This window comes from Pempheris klunzingeri, chromosome 21, assembly GCF_042242105.1.
Source record: "Pempheris klunzingeri isolate RE-2024b chromosome 21, fPemKlu1.hap1, whole genome shotgun sequence".
NCBI lineage: Eukaryota > Metazoa > Chordata > Actinopteri > Acropomatiformes > Pempheridae > Pempheris > Pempheris klunzingeri.
This window is the reverse complement of record NC_092032.1, coordinates 8,969,474-8,988,702: the sequence shown is the minus strand read 5'-3', so window position 1 is coordinate 8,988,702 and position 19,229 is coordinate 8,969,474. Positions and strand designations below refer to the sequence as shown.

The window sequence follows — 19,229 nt, the reverse complement described above, 5'->3', positions numbered from 1 at the left end:
ATACACCTTGATGTCGGGGTTACAAACCTAGATGATGATTGGTTTTGACATTATGTAAAAAACATAAGGCTCATCATGGGGAGGTCTTCTCTCACATCAAGGACATTTTGACTAATGAATCCTATAGTAAATGCATAAAAAGCCCAAGACAGGGGAGACCATTTGTCAATATTTTATGCGCTACATTATTTTAATGTACGGCAAGTCCCAGAAAGCGAGATAAAGGAGACGCTTGAAATTAAGGATGCATATATGATCAGCTGTAATGCCACTGGGACATGTCATTGTCTTAACATTACAGTCTTACAATTCAAACCTCTTTGCCGATATTACTCTACAACTCTAACTGAAGTCCCCAATCCCCAGGAAACAGAAAAGATAAAGAAGAAACAGTGCATTAAAGTCTATTAATTGAGTTAAGCCATGGATTGAATTAGTTGGAAGTTGGAACAGGGCTCTGGACTTAAGGAAGGTAGCTAAGGCTCCGTTAAGCTTATCTGTCTTTGGATCTTTTCTAATTCACAGGCTCCGTGTGGAGAAGAAAAAGAGGAAGAAGCCCAGATTCCCAGCGGCTATGCAAAGCAATCTGCACATTCACACACAGCCATTTAGGGAGCAAATTGGCCCTGTGCCCCCTCTGACGAAGGTTTTAAGAGAAAGGGAATTAGGGCGTTGAATCCCTAACTAGATCTCCTTCTTTGATGAGCCTCTTTATCCGCCTGTCCCTCATCTCCATTTCTTTGATGTTAGGCGTTGATTTTCCTGATTAAATAGTTTTTAAAGTAAAAAGCTCTTCTCTGGGCTCTGTAATACTGGGTACTTTACTGTACCTATTGTAGGTTCGTTTGTGTGCATGCTTGTTGAATGGTCCATCTGTGGTATTCTTTAATTGGAACGGAGCCCTTGGCTTGCAGATAATAATAAGGATAGTACAATAGCTTTGATTTGTACATGCATATTTTTCTCTGAGAGAGAATGTTATCATTTAAGCATATGCCTGGCTTTTACCTCTTCATTTGAGATGACTAGAAGGACTCAGAAAGCCCTATGCATCACTAATGAAATTAAAGGGTAAAAACAGCTGTGCTTTTTTCCCTCAACAAAATTCCATCTCTGATCCTTTTGCTCATGGTGTAAGCTTTTACCTACTTTTCAACAGGTAAGGGAATTACGTCCCTCTTGTAATGGGGAGATATTTCCAACAGCTGACATCACTTTCAAAGAGCGAATGACATTATTTTCATGCCAAGAAAAGATGAAACAAAAAATGCAACATTTATTTGTTGACACCTCAGAGGATTTCTGACACCGGTATATTTTTTTCTTGTGGCATGTCCAATATGTCAATAACAGTTACAAGTATCTCTCATATTTCATCTATTCAATAAAAGACATGCCAAACATAAAACACCAAAATTCCTCCAAGGTAGTGAAATCCTAGGTGTGCTCGAGTTCAGGGCTGCAGCCGCTGCAGGTACCTGTGTTATGAGAGTTCTTTCAACACCTGCCGGGCTTTGGATACCACCGGGCCCAATTATCTTAGTCTGCCTCCTCTTCTTAACCACCTCTTCAGTCTAACAGGTCAGGGGGACAATCAATCACTCCTAAAATAAGGAAGTAATTTCCTGAGCTTTTATCGTGGTGTTGAGGTTTTGTCTGGTTGCATTTCACACCTTGAGAAAGATGGAGCTGCGCTGGTTTGGGAATATATAGAATTTGGCCTTTCCTTTTTTGTTCTTAAGACCCAAGATAATTTGGGATCTATACAGGATCTATATGTTCACTTCGAAATATGTAGTTTGGAAGAGCAAGTACAAAGGTCAAGAAAATGTAATAAATAAATAAATAAATTCTGTATCTTATGATGCACATCAATAAAGGCTCTGCTACTGTATAACGTTAAAAAGTTTAAATGTTCCTCCACATCAGAAACAAAGATATCCCTGACAGCATGCACAGACCTTTACCAAACCAAAGTTTTAATTTGTTGCATGGTTATTTTCATCAACTTCTGTATATACTGTAATTAGCAATAGCTGATATTCACACACTTTAAATTTAATCCACTTAAATCCACCACTTGAACAGCGCATTATATTTTCTGCCCCGATGCACCATGGAGCACAGTTTTTTTCTCGACACTAAGAAATAAATTCTGACTGAACATTATATTGTGGTGTTGTAAAATGACCTGACAAGTGAGGTATTTGTGGCCACATCAAATTAAAACACCAAACCATGTGGGTTTTTTTTTTACTTCATTTATATTTCACATCCACTTGCACTAACACAGGGCTAAAGAGATGGAAGTAAACTTTACCTGACCTGGCCTCTGATTGGATGAGCTAGGACAGGAGTAGTGAGGGGATTGGACAAACGACCAGAGGGCATCATGGTGGATTATACACAGGTGTGTTATGGTGTGCCTGGGGTAAAATCTGCAAAAGCCAAGCCTGTTTGTGTATCTGTGTGCATCCTGTAGTCTATGTGTGTGCTTAGCCATCTTGGTCCTCTTCCTACTAATGTCTAGAACAGACTAAATGAGCAATAATCTGCACACATCCCTCCAGATGTCCCAGTGAATTTCCTGTGGCTTAAGGCGCCAGCTGAGCTCTTTGAAAGTTTTGATAACTTCTGCAAATGTGATTGAACCTCTGCTTGTTCAGGAATGTGGAGAAGGACACAATGTGCTTACTCCTATTTCCCCTAAAAGAGATGAAAAAGGAGGCATGCGCGCGCCTCCAGTACAACTACATCTATTGCTACGTTCTGGCAGGATTGTTCGAGAAGGCTATTCTGCGTGAGGTGTGCAGGCTGAGAGATGAAATTATTCTTATAGACTTGTTTTTTTTAAAGTCTGTTCCCTGTGATAATTGAGATGACTGAAATTATGATGAATTAAGATGAATATCAGAATGTTCACATTTGGTTTATCTCCAGTTTTATAATGTACAGATTACATGCAAGGTCGTGCACAAAAAATAATGAAGTCTTTATTTTTCCATTACTTTTTGTTTAGCTCTTTTTGTACCATCAACATGGTGAGTGAATATTTAGTTTTATATTGTTGGAGCTCAGGCTACAGACTAATTTCCATAAATATGTACTGTTATTGGGGGAAAAGCCTCTGATCATTGTGCAATCAACCACAAGTTGTCAGCAACAACAGAGGAAGATAGCAGCGTAGAGCAGAGCTTTATTCCCCATCATCTGTCAATCAATGCTACTACAAGGTCCTCAATCCACACAAGCAACCAAATACAAGCAAGAGTACATGTAAAGTGACATGAATATTTGATAATGGCCTGCCAATCTTACTACCATTACTTCAATTCATTGACTAAATCTAATACTTCAAATCTCAGAGCCAAGTTGAGAACAAAAATATGTAAGATTGTAAAACAGAAACACAATAATGGCCATGGATGGAAAGAATTTTCAATAAAGCAGCCTCACGCGGGCATTGGAAGAAGCACTAACCCTGCATGTAAATATAAGATGGAGTTACTGCCTGGGAAAGGTAACAAGAGGAATTTCTAAATTACATGTGTAGGCAATACACTGAACAATGAGAACAGCAGGCAGAAAAAGGCTAACCCTGTTAAGTATGAGGCTGCCGGGTAATGACAATGTATTTGTGCATTTCAGCATCTTGGAATCTCTGGCTTGCTGGGGAAGGAAGAAATATAATTTTTGTAGTTGCCATGGATGCCTGTGTGTGAAGGTTCTACAGCGAGTCTCGACTCCTCTAGGAGATCAGTGAACCGCATGTGTCAACCAGCATTAACCTGCTCAGTCCAACAGATGCACAGAGACACACATGCACAGGAAAGAATAATAAACACACACAAACATGCACATTAACCTTCACATCTCAACATACAGTACAGTGCAAACCGAACTGCAAACACACAGTTGTTATTGGAGCTACGCATTGTCGGAGCTCATATACCCCTGAGTGAACATGCAGCTGTAACCTGAAGGAAAAACTTTGATTATGATGTTGTTCTGTTGTACTACATGAGGTCTAAGCCTCCACTGTGGAGTTTGTGCTTTCCAAACAGACAGTCCTCCCTTCTTAAAACTCTAATGCTGTATATTTTCTGTACATGTAGTTTTTTCCCCTTGTGCATTGCTCTTAATAATTAGCACCTGCCAAGTCTTCATATAATCTAATACCCACACTTTTAGTTAAGGTTAGGATAATTTCAGAGATGTTTTAACCCATTGTCACTCACTCTCACACAATTCATGTGTGGTGCTTTAGTTTAATATGCAGAGCATTAAGCCAGGGTTAGAGGACTGTTCCAAGTGGGACCATGTCAACTAAATTATTCATTTATATTCCTGTAGCACCCACTGAATTAATATATATGCATACTATAACCGACCCTGTTAGTGCAGGGTCAAGTATAGTGTGGCATTATATACAAAATATAGCCTGCGCCTGATGCTGTGCTCCAAAAGCACATTTTTTTCACTTTCGCATGAACGCAAATAAACACACATAAACATGAACTATGAAGCCAGACGAGTGTGCCCAGTCAGCCCCAGTCAGCTGCTCTGCTAAGTGGGGCTAATGCGTGTGCTAACTTGGTTCACGGTAAAGTACAACCGACAGCTGGAATCAAGTAACAGACACATATTTCACACATATTTCAGGAACTCCAACTTCCTCACTGACCTTCTGCCAAGCCCACTCCTTTTTTTTTTTTGTCTGGTCTCTGTTTGTGTGTCTGTATGTGTAGGGTGGTGACATAGAGCTCCAGGTGCCCACGGAAACACCAGCTTTGATGTGTGCCATGCATACCGCGTCAGAATGGCACAAAATTATTAGCGCTGTGATTGACACTGACGTCAGTGCAGTCTGGACGTCCTGATGTTGCAAAATGGAGGAGCCATCTGTGGGCATCTGCTGGAGCTCTATGCCAGGCAAATTTGATGATAAAAGAAAAATTTCATTTGTGTGGCCTCCCCAGGCACAACTTTGTGTCTACTTATGTCTTGGCATTGGCCTTGTGTGTAATCACACAGAGCAAAAAGTTTGTTTTCGAAGTCTGTGCCTCACATTATCCTGGTGGGTTTTGGTTTTTTTTTTGCTTCCTCAAGCCTACATAATTTCAACCAAATCCTTGAAATAAAACCAATTTTATAATCATCAGTGCTCCAACATTAAGATATTTGTGGCTTGGCGGAAGTACAGTACCCTCCTCTGGGAGGCAAGGCTAGATTGTTTAATAACTAAACACATCTATAAAAAGTGAATAAATTGAGGCCCAAGTTTTTCTGAAATTCTAACTAAGAGTCTACTCTTCTGCAATCTCATAGACTCTGTTTTCATCCTCCTTACAAACATGCCAGACTTTTCTCTGTAGGGCCCCTAACTGATACTCTGGGCTCGTTGTCAAGTATTATGTTCTCAAGTGTTTGTGCTTGTCTTCTGCGCCAAGCTGCTGGAGTCCTCTCTGCCCCATCCACAAAGGCCTATACAACATTCAGCAGTCATATCTCTGCTTGTCTATCTAGGAGCCCGGTGTGTTTTCCCTCAAAGTCAAATTAAAAAGGTATGCCAGAAAAGAGAGCGTATCTGCAATTCAGAACACATTTTTCTATCAGACAGGAGATATATTGCCAACTAAGTATTGTCAGATGTTGGCAAATTCCACATATTTTTCATATCCGGCTCCCTGAAACTTGGGGCCGCTTCAAGACTCAAGGCACATCATCGACAAAGACTCTGTTTGACCTTAGCAGCACAGGCAGAGATGAACCAAATATCCATTCTGTTTTCTACAAAAATATTTTCTCTGATATAAATGCAATATCACCGGCCATAAATCATTTAGGGAATTCATTTGGAAATCATTTGAAAAACACATTTATTTGGGAGGGGGGTGTTCATCAATAAATGTGGCTCCTGTGGAACGTTTTATTTATATATTCATGCATTCAATAGATTCAGTTATTCATGTATTCACTCATTCACAAGGCCTAGTCAGTGGCTATGCGTCAGGCCCCTGTGTGTAAATGTGTGTGTGTGTGTGTGTGTGTGACCTGCGGCATAGTCCTGCTATGCTGTGGGCTAGTGCCGTTCCCCAGGGGGCTCTCATCTTTTACTGAGCCCTGACAGAAGATGGAGGCTGGGAGAGGGGTCCGCTGCATTAAAAAGCCTTTACCTAGCTCTGATTTATCACCCCTGCCTCACACATACACACACACAAACCTGCCTGCCATCCCCGCGCCATCTCACCATTCCTCGCTCGTAGCCCGACTCTACACTCTATCAAACACACAGACGTATAGATACATGCACACGTGCACGCACACAGACTCAAACAGACACACATTCACACACCATCAAACACATACTCGTTCCATCATAAGATGGCTGCCTCGGAGAAAGAGTGAGGGAGCGAGGCGCTGCACTGCACCGCAGTGGTGATTTTGCATTTTAATGGTACCCCTCCTCTCTTCCCTTCACCCCTCTCTCCCCTCAGTTGGTAATTCTGGTGTGTCACAGGCAGGCAGGCGGCAAGCCACCAGCTACCTCACCACAGGAAGACAGAGCGACACAATTACAGGACAGCATTTCCTGGGTACGTCACCTGAAAACGGCTGCATTTGAATGTGACAGTCAGTGAGGAGGTGAGGGAGGAGACCAGGGAAAGATGGGTATATGTGTGTGTGTGTGTGTGTGTGTGTGTGTGTGTGCACAGTGGGAGGAGGCAGATTGTCATTACACCACAACAAGCAACATGGAGTCAGCCTCTGCTGATACATGTACTATATAAACCTTTAATTGCACACGAAGACACCCACACACACAAACACGGAAAAGAAAAATATGCTCAAGAAGTTCTAATTCCAACCTAAATGCATACACCCTAAACCGAGACAAGGACAAAAGTAAACAAGGGTTTCAAAAGGCGTTACAAAAAACACCAAGAAATGCACATACAAACACACTCGCGCACACAAGGCTGTCAACAGCACACACAGGACGAACACAGCACTTTGTCCTTGAGAGGGTCCAAGACTTGGTAATCATATTCATTCATTCATTCATACATATGGGTGGAATACATTTGCTCCATCTCCGCTCGAGTTATTGCATGAGTACTGATAAAAACTGGGAGCAAAAAAAAAAAAGGGGGTAGGGGTGGGGGTGGAGGCGGGGGGGAGGGATGAACAGGGGATGAATTTAATCTTTGAATAAAAAAAAAACCAACACACATTAATACAAGCTGACTGCACAAGATGTTTAGCAGTATTCATTTTTGTCATTGTAGTGTTTTATTTAACTCCTATTCAGTCACAACATGCCAGGTGACATCAAGGATGTATTTTGATGAGTGCACATTTAGTTGTGAACAGGACACTATTTTTCTGGTCATCATTCAATGATTATGAAAAGATATAAAGCAAACTCATCTTTTCATTGATTGATGCTTGAGTGCTTGTTCACATCTGAAAACTACATTTTACTTTTAACTGTAGCTCAGTTCTATCCAGTGCTGAGGGGCATCATGTCTCAGTGGAGGGCAACAGCCAGAGCAGTACATAGACTAGTTGGCCACAGCAAAGCCATGAGGAGGTATTCTCTTGAACGTTTTGTCTTGTGAATTGGTCAGGATTATGTCTCATATAGCTTATGTGCATGTATGTGTGTGATTGAAGTATCTAATGAGCTGTGATGTGAAATTTAGACCTTTTGTGTGCAGCTGTTATCCAGTGCTATATATGCTGCAATAATAATATAAGCAAGCTTCTCCTCCATAAATTCACAGAGTGTGTGTAGTACTACTTGTGTGTGTTTGTGGAAGAAGAGGAGGAGGAGGAGAGAGATTGCTGGTAATGGAATAATTTCTCACTTCTTGTAATAGAGGTTGCTGGTGTTAAAGAAAAGATGATAATAACACTGTTCAGGCTGAAAATGGAAATAAATCCTTTGTTTAACTTCTATGAATTTGTGTAACAGTGCATAGTCAAACAAGTTGAACACAATCACATTATGGCACTGAGAAGCTTACATTTTGTTTCTATTGCACTATTGATTACTATTTACTTCCACATAATGCATTATAAAATGACATTTTATAACTCGCTCTTTTATGTACGTTTTTTCCTTTTTTTTTGCTTTTATTTCCTGCACATGTTTGTGTCATAGCAAGAAAATTCACAACTGCAGATCAGCTGCATGTCACCATCATTCACTAGTTTACAGTTTGATGTTCATGATCACTGTGTGTTTACATGGATGTGAATAATTTGCCGGGCATATGAAGTCATTTATTTTTAAAAGCGGTAGTAATATTTTGCAACTAATCTGTGTGTGTGTGTGTGTGTGTGTGGGTGTGGGTGTGCGCTAAGGAAATGGAGGGTGAGAGGGAGGCTGCTGCAGCTGTTCCCTACAAAACCATAATTCATTGTTGAGAATGCTGCAATCTAGATTACATCTCTTGCAGCTTAAAAGTGTATTTTCCCGTAAACAGCAATCTGCGGCTCATAAGAATTAATTCTGCTTCAGCTTAAACAATTCCCTTGCCCTCTCAGCCCTGCATATGTGTGAGTATGTATGTGTGTATACATGTATTTGTCCATATGGCATAAACAATCCCCTACTCCTGTCAGGAACACAGAGTGATCCATCAGTTTCTCCACAGAAAACCAATTTCACTGGAGATGTTCAGTTTTTCACAGACACACACCACCTAACCTCGTATAGAGAGAGAGGAGAAAAGGAGAAAAGAGGGAAACACACACATACGTAGAACAGAGGAAGATGAAGAAAGAGGAAAAAGAATGGCAAGGAAATAGAACAGAGAGGAGAGTGAAGCATAAAGCGAAATTGAAAGGGAAAGATGGGGGGAATAAGAAAATAAGAAAGACCCATCTCGCTGTGTTTAATAGGACACACTGTTATTTGCTGTCTCATCAGTTCAATACAGTACGTAAAATCTGTTCATCTGTTGCCCCACACCCATATGCAGTGGGAGCTGACACATAGTGCCTGTCAAACGGGCTTTATGTGACTGCTCCAAAAAAAAAAAAAAGCCACAGTTTCAGTCTCTACACAGTGGTGTTTGTAATAAAGAAAAGGAATAAAGATGAAAGACTGGAAGGGGAAAAAAAGACATTTTCTCGCTTTTGACCATTAAAGCTTGAAGTGTGGAATTATGAGTGGAGGAGCAAGGCATGCTGTGGCGGCCCAGTTTTGCCGTGTTGAAGCGGGCAGATGACAACATAATTACAGAGTCATCTCATAACACGTGATTAAACAAACAATGCATGTCGTCTCCTCCTAAGGTCCCCTATTCTGGCATCTTTTGTTTCTATGCATGTGTTTGCTGAATAGCTGTGTTGCATGTGTTTGTGCTCATGGGAAGGGAAAGCAGTTGAATCCGTGCATATATGTGAACATAATTGGGCACACACAGACTTAGCCAGACGGAAATATTGTATGCAGACAAACAGGCGATGGACAGCAGGCTAATGTATCTTTGTAGTAATGGGCTTAAGTTAAAACAAGATGAGAAAGGCCTTCATTTTAGAGGAGCTGCATTGCTACTAATGACTAGAGGGCCTCCAACTGCCATCTCAGCCTATTATAACTTAGAGATGGCTCTTCTGTGTTTTTAAAGATGAATGCAAATTAAAAAGCATTAGGCTACATTCATTTGCGGTCTTTGGCATATAGGCCACTTTTGGTCCGAGGGCCACTTAAGGCTGCCTTATTTCTTCAAATGACCTTGAAATCAAAGAAAGAGCAAGTTTTAATGATTTAGAGGGCTCTTAAAGACTCAAAAGGAAAAGCAACACAGGGCCTCATTAAAATTTTCATTTAAACATTAAAAAAGCTTTTTGTTACAAATGTTCCTGCCAGGATGCTGAGTTGATACACAAAGAGGACCGTAAGAATGCCGAGCATCTGAGCCAAATTGATGTCAGTGCATCGCCTCATCCCTTCATCAGTGATTCTATAAATTACAAGGCATGCTTATTTGGCTGCTTTATAATTTTCTTTGTGAGACTCAGGGTTGTGTGTGTGATAAACGACGAGCTGTGGAGCATTGTGATTTGGTGCAGGGCCTGTGAATGACCTGGGGAATGCAGCGTGTCACTTTATATTTAGCTTCTATTTCCTCACCGCCTGCTCTTCCGCTGCACATGGTATGATTTCAGTTTGTGAGTGTATGTGTGTGTGTACTCGAACAAAGAGTGAGACATATCCCATCACCCCCTAAAATTCCTTCATTCCCTCCTCCATTGCTCCCTTATTTCCCCAACGACTCAGCGTGCCTTGTAAAAACCTTAGCCTGGCTGCTCAGCGCCCTTTAAAATGTAAAGCAATATTACGAAGCCTGACACTTTGATCTCTGTTACTATGGTATTGTTTCAGGGGTCCAGTGAATGTAAGGAAAGCTGTGGCTGTCCAGAGTTAAATGGGTGTGTGCCAGGACATTCACTTTACAGACTGTTTTCACACTGAAGGAAAATATGTAAAGAACTGATGAGAGAACTGTAATATTGTTTGTTTGTCACAGGTGTTAAGGCATTATAAATGCCAAAAAAAGAGAAAATATGCCACATATTTCTCAGCTTTCTGCATGAGGTTCCAGAACCTCAGTAACTTCACCTCTCGTGTGTTTAGTTATTTACAGCCCTGACAACAAAAAGCCTTGAACTGTTCTGCAAACTACACAGCACCCTTTGTGTCACAGGCAAAACAGGAAATCAGACTTTTGTCCGCTCGAGATGGCATCAAAAAACACCTTGTTTCATCTGTCTTAAGCAATCCCATCTTGACGCCTTCACACGTCCCCATGTGGGGCTGTGCCGCTCCTCAGAACAGATTGGGAAACAGCACAAACGATCTGCCGGGGAAGTCCCAGCGGGCTGCCATAACATGCTCGTTTGCCGACGTACCTCTGTTGCACAGAGCCCATGTTTGATTTCTCTCAGGTCGCCCCTCCTTTTCTTTCTCTCCTGCTCTCACTCTCACTTCACTTCTATCACTTGCTCATTTTGCTGTCTATATCACCTACTTTCTTTCTTTCTCTCTGTCCCTGACACTCAGTCTCTGTCAGCCTGTTGGTCTGTCTGTCTGCGTCTCTTTTTCTTTTTCTCTCGGGCTTGCCTCCTTTTCTCCCTCACACCTCCTCCTCCCTCTCTTTCACTTTAAAATACGTGTTAGTTGGCTGTGTCTCTTGTAGAAATGCCAGCAGTGATTGTATCCTTCATCCACAAGGCAATAATAAGGCAGGTGTACTCCTGCCCCCTCCATTTTCTTCACCTTCCGTCTTTCCTTTTGTACCCCAGAAATGAGGTATTGCAGCAGTAAACACTAAAAGCAGGAGGGTCCAAAGAAAGATATATAGGAAAAAATTAGATTGCCTTTTTCATATGTTAGTTTGTCTGTGGCCTTTGTTGACACCTGGGTAAATCTAGAGAAAATGCTTTTAATGTTTATTTCCCATCTTAAAGGATGCATCACTACAAGAATTGTGCCTTTTGTTGCCTGATGCTGTGTCCTCTTCCCCACTGATGCAGTGCTGCAAACTGCACAAACAATATTTATCTCCTCATTTACTAAAAAAGCACACTGAATTTCCCCCTGGGGGTGAAAAGTAACAAAGTTTTGCAGAATCAGTTGTTGGATGAAGTGGGAAAGTTGTATTACACCTGTTAGCAGAAAAACAACAGGTTCTGTTTTGGTGCATACTCCCAAATACAGCCAGTAATAAATAATAAGATTTCATGTTGAGTATTTGTGCACGGGGGACAATGGCTTCCTGATTTCTCAGGTGTAATACTTTGGTGGATGAATCGCAGGTGTAGAAGATATTGTGTGGTGGATGGAACCCAGGTGCTGGAGTTATTTCTGGTCTGTGCCGTTAATCACCAACCTGACGCTGAAATATGGCTTGCATTTTAGTGGTTTTAAAATAGAGTTCCCCTGACTGCATATACTTAGGTAGAGAAATAATAATAATAAGGGCAAGATAAAGTCAAGAGACTGTGAGAATGTTGCATATGAATGTGTGCTGCAAAATGTGTTCTGGTTTATCAGCAAATGTAGCCTCAAAGTCGGTAAGATAATAGAAACTAAAAAGGATCTGATGCTGTCAGCCTGATAGCAATAATTTGACAGTTTAAATTCCAATGCAGCAATCAGGGCTTTGATGTAAAGAGCTGATTAATAACTAACTTCACCAATCCCTGTTACAGGATTTTATGCGCAAATGCAGCCTTTTAAGTAAGTGAAACAAATCAGTGAGGACAAGCAGACTCCACAAAACACTGTAACTTTTTTTGCAAGGCCAAAAAGTCAACATTAATGGCTTTGCACATGCAACAAATTCCATAGATGAAGTAATCAATTATTGTACTGTAAATAAACAGAGACACAAGACTTTTGGAGTGTTTGTCCTAAAACACGTTCTTTTTTCCTTCGGTCTTATTCCTATTTTGATTCATCTCTGTTATGGCCCCTACAAGGCTCAGAATGTGGCAAAGGTTGATATCAGAAAAAGACTGTCTAAATATCTGATTATAAGCTGTTTATCCTCGTTAAATGATGACAACATAGTAACGCCAATACGCAAGTGGCCTCAGATGTGATGTTGGTCAATATCTATTGACAGACAAATCATTGTTGTTGTTCTTTCGTTTCGTCATTGTCCAGGCCCAATGCATGAGGGGCTAAACTGGGAGTGAATGTGATTGGATTTTCAGTCTCCGTCATTAAATTCCCATGCGGGGAATACTAATTCCAGTATTTAGTGCGGTGATGCTAGGGCTTGCTTTCATCTTAAACTGATTCCAGTCTAATTAGATTGGGCATGTGGGGGGTGGTGGATGTATCCGTCTGGACTAATCCCTGCCTCTCTGTCCCAAACATTGTATTATCCAGAGAAAATCCATTGGCTGCAGGCTATTCAAAGGCAGATCTGCCTGAACTGCAGCCTCTGTACTGTATCATCTGGAAAGCTGTGGCTAGAAGGGTGCACTGTGCAGTGAGGGTGGAACCTAATGGTCATGAGTGATGTATGGGTTGCAGAAAACGCCATTTAGAATTTACAGTAAACCTTTTATCGTGTATTCAGGGCAAGACCGCTTACTGCTGCGGCCTCTTTAGCAAAGCTGTGTCTGAACTACTATGAACTACTCTTCTCTTTCAGTGGGCCTTTTTATTCTAGGACAGTGCAGTTAGGTAGCACAATTGGGTGGCCCCAAAAATACGGTCACATCAAAAGGGTTCTTTTTTTAAGGTGTTAGATTTTGTTTGACCTATAAACATTAATTTCAGATGATATGAGTCAGAATGGGCAAACAATACACTTGTGTACACAAACACACACACACACACACACACACACACACACACACACACACATTTACTGAGCATAGATCACTCTGTCATCTTGCTTGTGAATTACTGGCAGACCACAGTGAAAACATAGCGTAAAGAGGTCCTTCTTCTAGGCACCGAGAAGGCCAGAAAAATGAAAAGCCTTCAGCCATTGTTCTCCACAAAGGTCAAACGCAATTCAATCCCATAATATGGTGGGGGGAGCCCTACCTCGGCAACCGCCTGCGCTTTAAGGGTGAGCAACAGGAAAGGGCCATTCAGCAGAACAGTTGCACCCTGTGAGCCGAGCACATTCGTCAAGGGCGAGGGGTGAAGTCAGAAGGGGGGAGAAAAAAGCTGTTTTTGAGGCTTTTACATGTCGCGGCTGTTTCACTGTACGCTGTTGTTAAGCGAAACAATAAAGGCCACAGCCGATTCTGCCGGAGTAAAAAGATCCTCATCTTCCCCTTCATTTTTGCTGCCCTTGTGAAATTTCATTAGGTGGATTTAACGACTTGTGAATGTCGGCTTTCTCTGTGACCCTGACACTGGTGGCGGACATGTCTCGCTGGCAGGGTGTGATGTATTATGTTGAGGTGTTCTTGAGGTGCAATTTTTAATGTGACAGCATCTGTTGACCTCAGATCTAAAAAAGTCACCCCCCGTCTCACACTGGTGTGCGTTTTGCTTCTTAATAGAATTTTAAAAGCAGTATATGGTTGACAGCACAAAACACAATTGCACATCTATCTATAGAATGGATATCATGGGCCTAGGAGAGGATCAACCTTACCAATTTTCGTTAATAACAGATGTTATTTGCTCTCTGTTGTGGCTGTGTGTCTGTTCACCCATGGTTGCGATTTATTAGCGTGGACTTCTCCCTTTTAATGGGAGAGGTCTAGAACTGCACCTGATCAGATCCAGATTAGCAGACATTTCCAAACATAATCCCCTGCATCTGCTTAGAGTCAGATTACCACAAATAGCTTAATGACAGGAAATACCCATTATATGATTTAGAAATTTAGTCTGTCGGTGACTGGAACGACAATTATTAGAAGGATGTCAGCACATTACATTTTTTGTTATGTGTGACATATGTATACTTGACAGTTTTGTGTGATATGGAAAGTACATTTAAAGAATTGTAAAATGTATGGTAAATTACCTGTTTCAGTCTAAAATGCTACAGTCAAGGCGACAATTTCTATCAAACCACAATATAACATTATAATGTTATATCATAATATGCATAACATTTACAGAATAACATTATAATGCTATGTGTTCAAGAGAAGATTTATGGACACAAAGCTGTGATTATATTTTGTGTATAACTTGAGTTAAATGTTTTGTATGTATGTAAATATAAATCTAAAGAGTTAATTGCAAAAAGCTATAAGCCAAATGTGGGAAAGAAAAGCTATAATAATTGGAACATGAAGAGTGTACATGAATGAAGAATATTTGATGAGACCAAGCTGGTTTGCAGATACAGTTTTTAATGTATCACAACAATGAGCAACAAACATACTTGATGAACTATTTCCAGAAGTTGTTCAAATACCATCTACAATAAACGTCATTTCAACTATGACAACAGGTCTGTGACAAAATAAAAAAAAGGTTTCAAAACCATGTTATTACCGTGATACGGTTCAGTTGAGACCTCAAACAGTACAGTAACAAAAACTAATGCGACTACTCTCTATATATAAAACATCAATAACATTTTTGGTTTAGTTTATTTAAAGTTTTAGCCATAGGGGCTTCTTCTTATTAAAACCTCAGGGTGCATTTCCTATGTAACCCAGATGTTGAAGAGTACATATTGTGTAGGATATGATTGCGCCATGAAAATCCCTTTGACATCCAGAAGAACAATTCCAATTTCAACCTTTTGAAGGCTGTCCCCATAAACATGACACAATCCATCCATTTTTTTTTTAAAAAGTTCTTTTTTTTTCTTTTTGGCTGCTGTGCAGTTGCAATATCTATGTACAGTTATATTGTTGGACCATCCTTTTTGTTGGTTTGTTAGCTTTTACCAGTCCTTGGTGTGGAAAGCGTCCTGTCTGATGCTAACATCTTAGCACATGATGCTAGCTGACAGTTCAGTCTTATAATGCTGAGCCACAGAGTGGGGAAAGGCAAAAAGCCAGAGTTGTGAAAGCCTTTGGAATCAGGACAGTCGCTCATGTTTGTACAATGGCAGAATTGCACCTTGGGAGGCCAGGATGTCTCTTATGAAACACAATCGAAAAGTGTCTTCAGGATTAAAGTAAATGTTAAAATACTAAAAATCCAAATAATGACATTTAAAAAGCTCACGCAGAAAATTAAAAAACTGACATTTTGCTTTAAAACTTTGAAAAAAAACACCTTTACAATAATAAAACATAAGAGGAAATGTTACTTGATTTCATTGTTTGAAACAATAACTAAGCATGATTTGATTTAACCTGTCAAACAGTTGCATTACATGCTACTTGCTCATCTCAGAATAGGAAATACCAAAAGCAATACATTTTTGCATTTCTTCATATTAATAAATTTGTACCATGCACAGCCAACTACGAATATGTACAACAGCTTAGCTTTCTTTGTTCACAAGCCTTTTCTTTCATACAAATAGCCTTCTGTTACTTTGGAATGAATCACATTGGTTTCAATTACCAAACTAGAAAGTGATTCGTAAAAAATTGAACACCCTTTGACAGCTTTCACATTCTTAGTTCCACAGCAAAATAACAAAATAATATAAAATAAAAATTAGCAAAGCAAAGCAATTAATGGATCAGTATTATGTCTGTAGAAAGTTGAGAGAATTTATGGCAAGCAAAATAACATTACACAGTAGCAGCAAAACTTTGTAAGGTAATACTTTGCAATGTTGAAATCACTAAATGTGGAAAAATTTAAATGTTGATTTTAACTGTAGATGATCAGAAGTGCCCAGAGAGTTGATGGGAGGACGTCAACCTATGCACTAAATGGCTGTGTATAGGTGTAACACTGTTTTAAGTCCTACAAGTACATGAAAATGTTTTTAATATACAACAAAAATGCTGTTGTCCCCCTTTAAAGCAGCATATTTGCAAATGTATAGCAAATGATCATACCTTTTTTAACATTGTGACCAACTTGTACCTTAACAGTTTCAAGTATACAGTACTGCTTTCTTGGATGCACCAATTGTTAAATAGGTCTCTAGATTGTTAGGCATCAATCCTGTAACAAATATGGACCAATATGCTGCTGCAATAGACACAAATAATAATTAAAACACAAACATACATACATACAAACAGAAAAATCTATTAAATTAACAAAATGGCCTAATCAAATAATAAAAAGACAAAAAATGAAAACAAAATAAGTGCACTATAGTCCAGACACAAGCAGGTACCGTAACAGTACAGCAATTCACAAATGAAAAATGTTATATTCACATAATCCGAGAGTCTATCAAAACTAGAGTTATTACCTCTTCAGAAAAGGATGTGAGCAGAGGTAAAAGTGAGAGGGTAAGAGTTGGCACAGATTAGTATATACTACAAGAAAAAAGGGGTGGGAAATAGATACAGCTTGTTGTAATACAAACTGGCAAACACAGGGGCATCATACACATTTACTTCACCATTCTAAATTCCCTCAGTGGCAAAACCATACTGTCTTTGTAGGGCAAAACTAAAAGGATATGCACGTCGTCCACTGTAACAGTAATATTGTCTCTTGGTACTCTATACACATCAAGGAAATGCGTCCGATAAAGCTTGACATGTTTTGGTTATAAGCCAAGTGTACCCAGGCTTGTTGCTGCTTTAACAAATGAGAAATGTTATGTTCTGACCTGAGAATTTAAAGCTACTGAATTACACCTATCTAAACTAAGAGAGATTCTCTTTGAGGGTTCTGGATCGTCATCCCATACAGTACATGCTAGCATTTGGAAAACAATCCAGCTGAGGTGCAATTTGCTATCGTGAGAGTTTTTGGCTTGAAACAAGCCCCCCGAGGGAGCCTGTGGGATTTTTTCCTACTCCATGTTTTTGTATACAATATAAGCTCAGTCAAGCATCTGCAACAGTTCTGTCCATAACAAAAATCAATCAATATCTTGCCAGCATATCAATATGGGAAAAACAATCCTGAGTCAATCATTTGGTACTGTAATTTTTTGGGTTAAGAGAAACTTTGGAACTGCAGTTTAAAAAGTCTTATTTTTTTCTTTAAGCAAGGGATCCTTTTGTCACTCCTACACACTGAACATATCCATTCTGATACTACTGAAGCTCGCGTCTAGGCCAGAGGCCGACTTAGCCTTGACTTCCAACGCGTTATCTAAGTCATCCAGCTTCTGGCTTAGCTCATTGTCAGACTCATCTGAACAACTCTCGGTGGGTAGTGAGGTTGGAACCCCTGAGGTGCTGCAGGAAGTTGAGGTAACCGTTGAAGGTGAGGAGAGGGGGGGAGGAGGAGAGGCAGACGGGGAGGAGGAAGCAGCTTTCCGGGCTGTGGTGGCCTGGAACAGGACATTTGGCCAGGACTTCATGGACAAGTGAGAGAGATGAGGAAAGGTGTTATTAGAAGAAGCTGCAGACTGCGAGGTAGATGTGGTGTTAGGAGTAGGGGAGCAGACAGAGTGAGGTAATAATCTAGTATGCTCTTTGGCATTTCTCATTGCTTGTTTGATTGTTTTCTCTTTGTGCAAGCTCGACTGAAGGTGTTGGCCAAGTGCTTCATTCCCGTTAACAACCACATTGCAGGCAACACAAGTGTAGTTGCTCACTGCCTTCCGAAGCACTGTCTCTTGCAGGTCAGTAAAAGCATGTCCGAAGTAACAGAAGGACTTCTGATGACGCACCACTGAATCTTCGTCAGCAAAAATCATCTGGCACTTCCTGCATATAAACTCATGCTTGACGGACGGTACAATAAAAGCGTCTGGAAAATCCATGGTACTTTTGGTATCTGTTTTCGGTTCTTCTTTTGTGCTTTCTGTTGAAGAGCCTTTGTTGGTGTCATCCTTAGCATTTATAGCTTCTTTTGGTTTGGAGGAGTTGGTGGTGGGGCTCTGTACACTCTGGGGTGTCTTCACACAGGTTAGTTTCTGTTGCTGCTGCTGTTGTTGTTTCTGCTGTCGCTCAAGTTGTTTCTGCTGCTGTTGTTGTTGCTTCTGCAATGAATCCTGGAGGGACTGCTGGTACTGCTGGTACTGCTGCAGGAGAGCGGTTGGGGACAGACCAGCGGCCATGGCAGCTTGTGGGACTGCTGCCGGGCCATAAGGAAACAGGCTCTCCATTCCACACAGTGGTGGAAAGTACCCCCCTGTTTGGACCCCTCTTGGAAGCTGGGGAGAGAAGCAGTTGGGAAATCCAGGTAGAAAGTAGGGCAGGAACTGCCCCCCCAAGAAAGAGCTGGGATCACCTGCAGCAAGAACATTCTGAAGTGCCTGAAGCTGTGTGGCGTCCAGTGGTGTCTCACTTCCTGGTTTCCCTGGAGCTGGACATGGTTTCTCCTTTTTCTTGGCCATGCTGGGGGTCTCAGGACGTGAGCTGCTCTCGTTCTCTCTGTCCTTCACCTTCATCTGAGGTGGCTTGTCTCCTAGTTTCTTGCTGCTGTCTCTCTCTGAGTCTTTACCTTGCTGCTCTGTATGCTTTACTGCTGCCAAAGGTGTGGAGGGAACAGGAGGAGGAGGTGGAGGAGGAGGAGGAGGAGGAGGAGGAGTCTGCAGAAGAGTCTTGGTTGGGGTAGTGCTGAGAGACATGGCAGGAGAGGGGGTGGCTGGTGTAGGGAACCCAAGCATGCCAGCACCGGGAGACGCTAAAGCTGAAATACAGTGGTAATATGGAAATATGGAAATATTCAATAT

At 40.9% G+C, this 19,229-nt stretch overlaps 1 protein-coding gene across 1 annotated transcript in view; it reads right to left on the bottom strand.

Moving 5' to 3' along the window:
* Window positions 1-14,870: 14,870 nt before the first annotated feature.
* Window positions 14,871-19,229, bottom strand: part of zfhx4 (zinc finger homeobox 4) — a 59,867-nt gene continuing 55,508 nt past the window's right edge. The window contains exon 11 of the mRNA XM_070852684.1: window positions 14,871-19,186. Coding sequence (XP_070708785.1) covers window positions 17,613-19,186 — 1,574 coding nt within the window. The 3' untranslated portion in view covers window positions 14,871-17,612. The remainder of the gene's footprint in view (window positions 19,187-19,229) is intronic.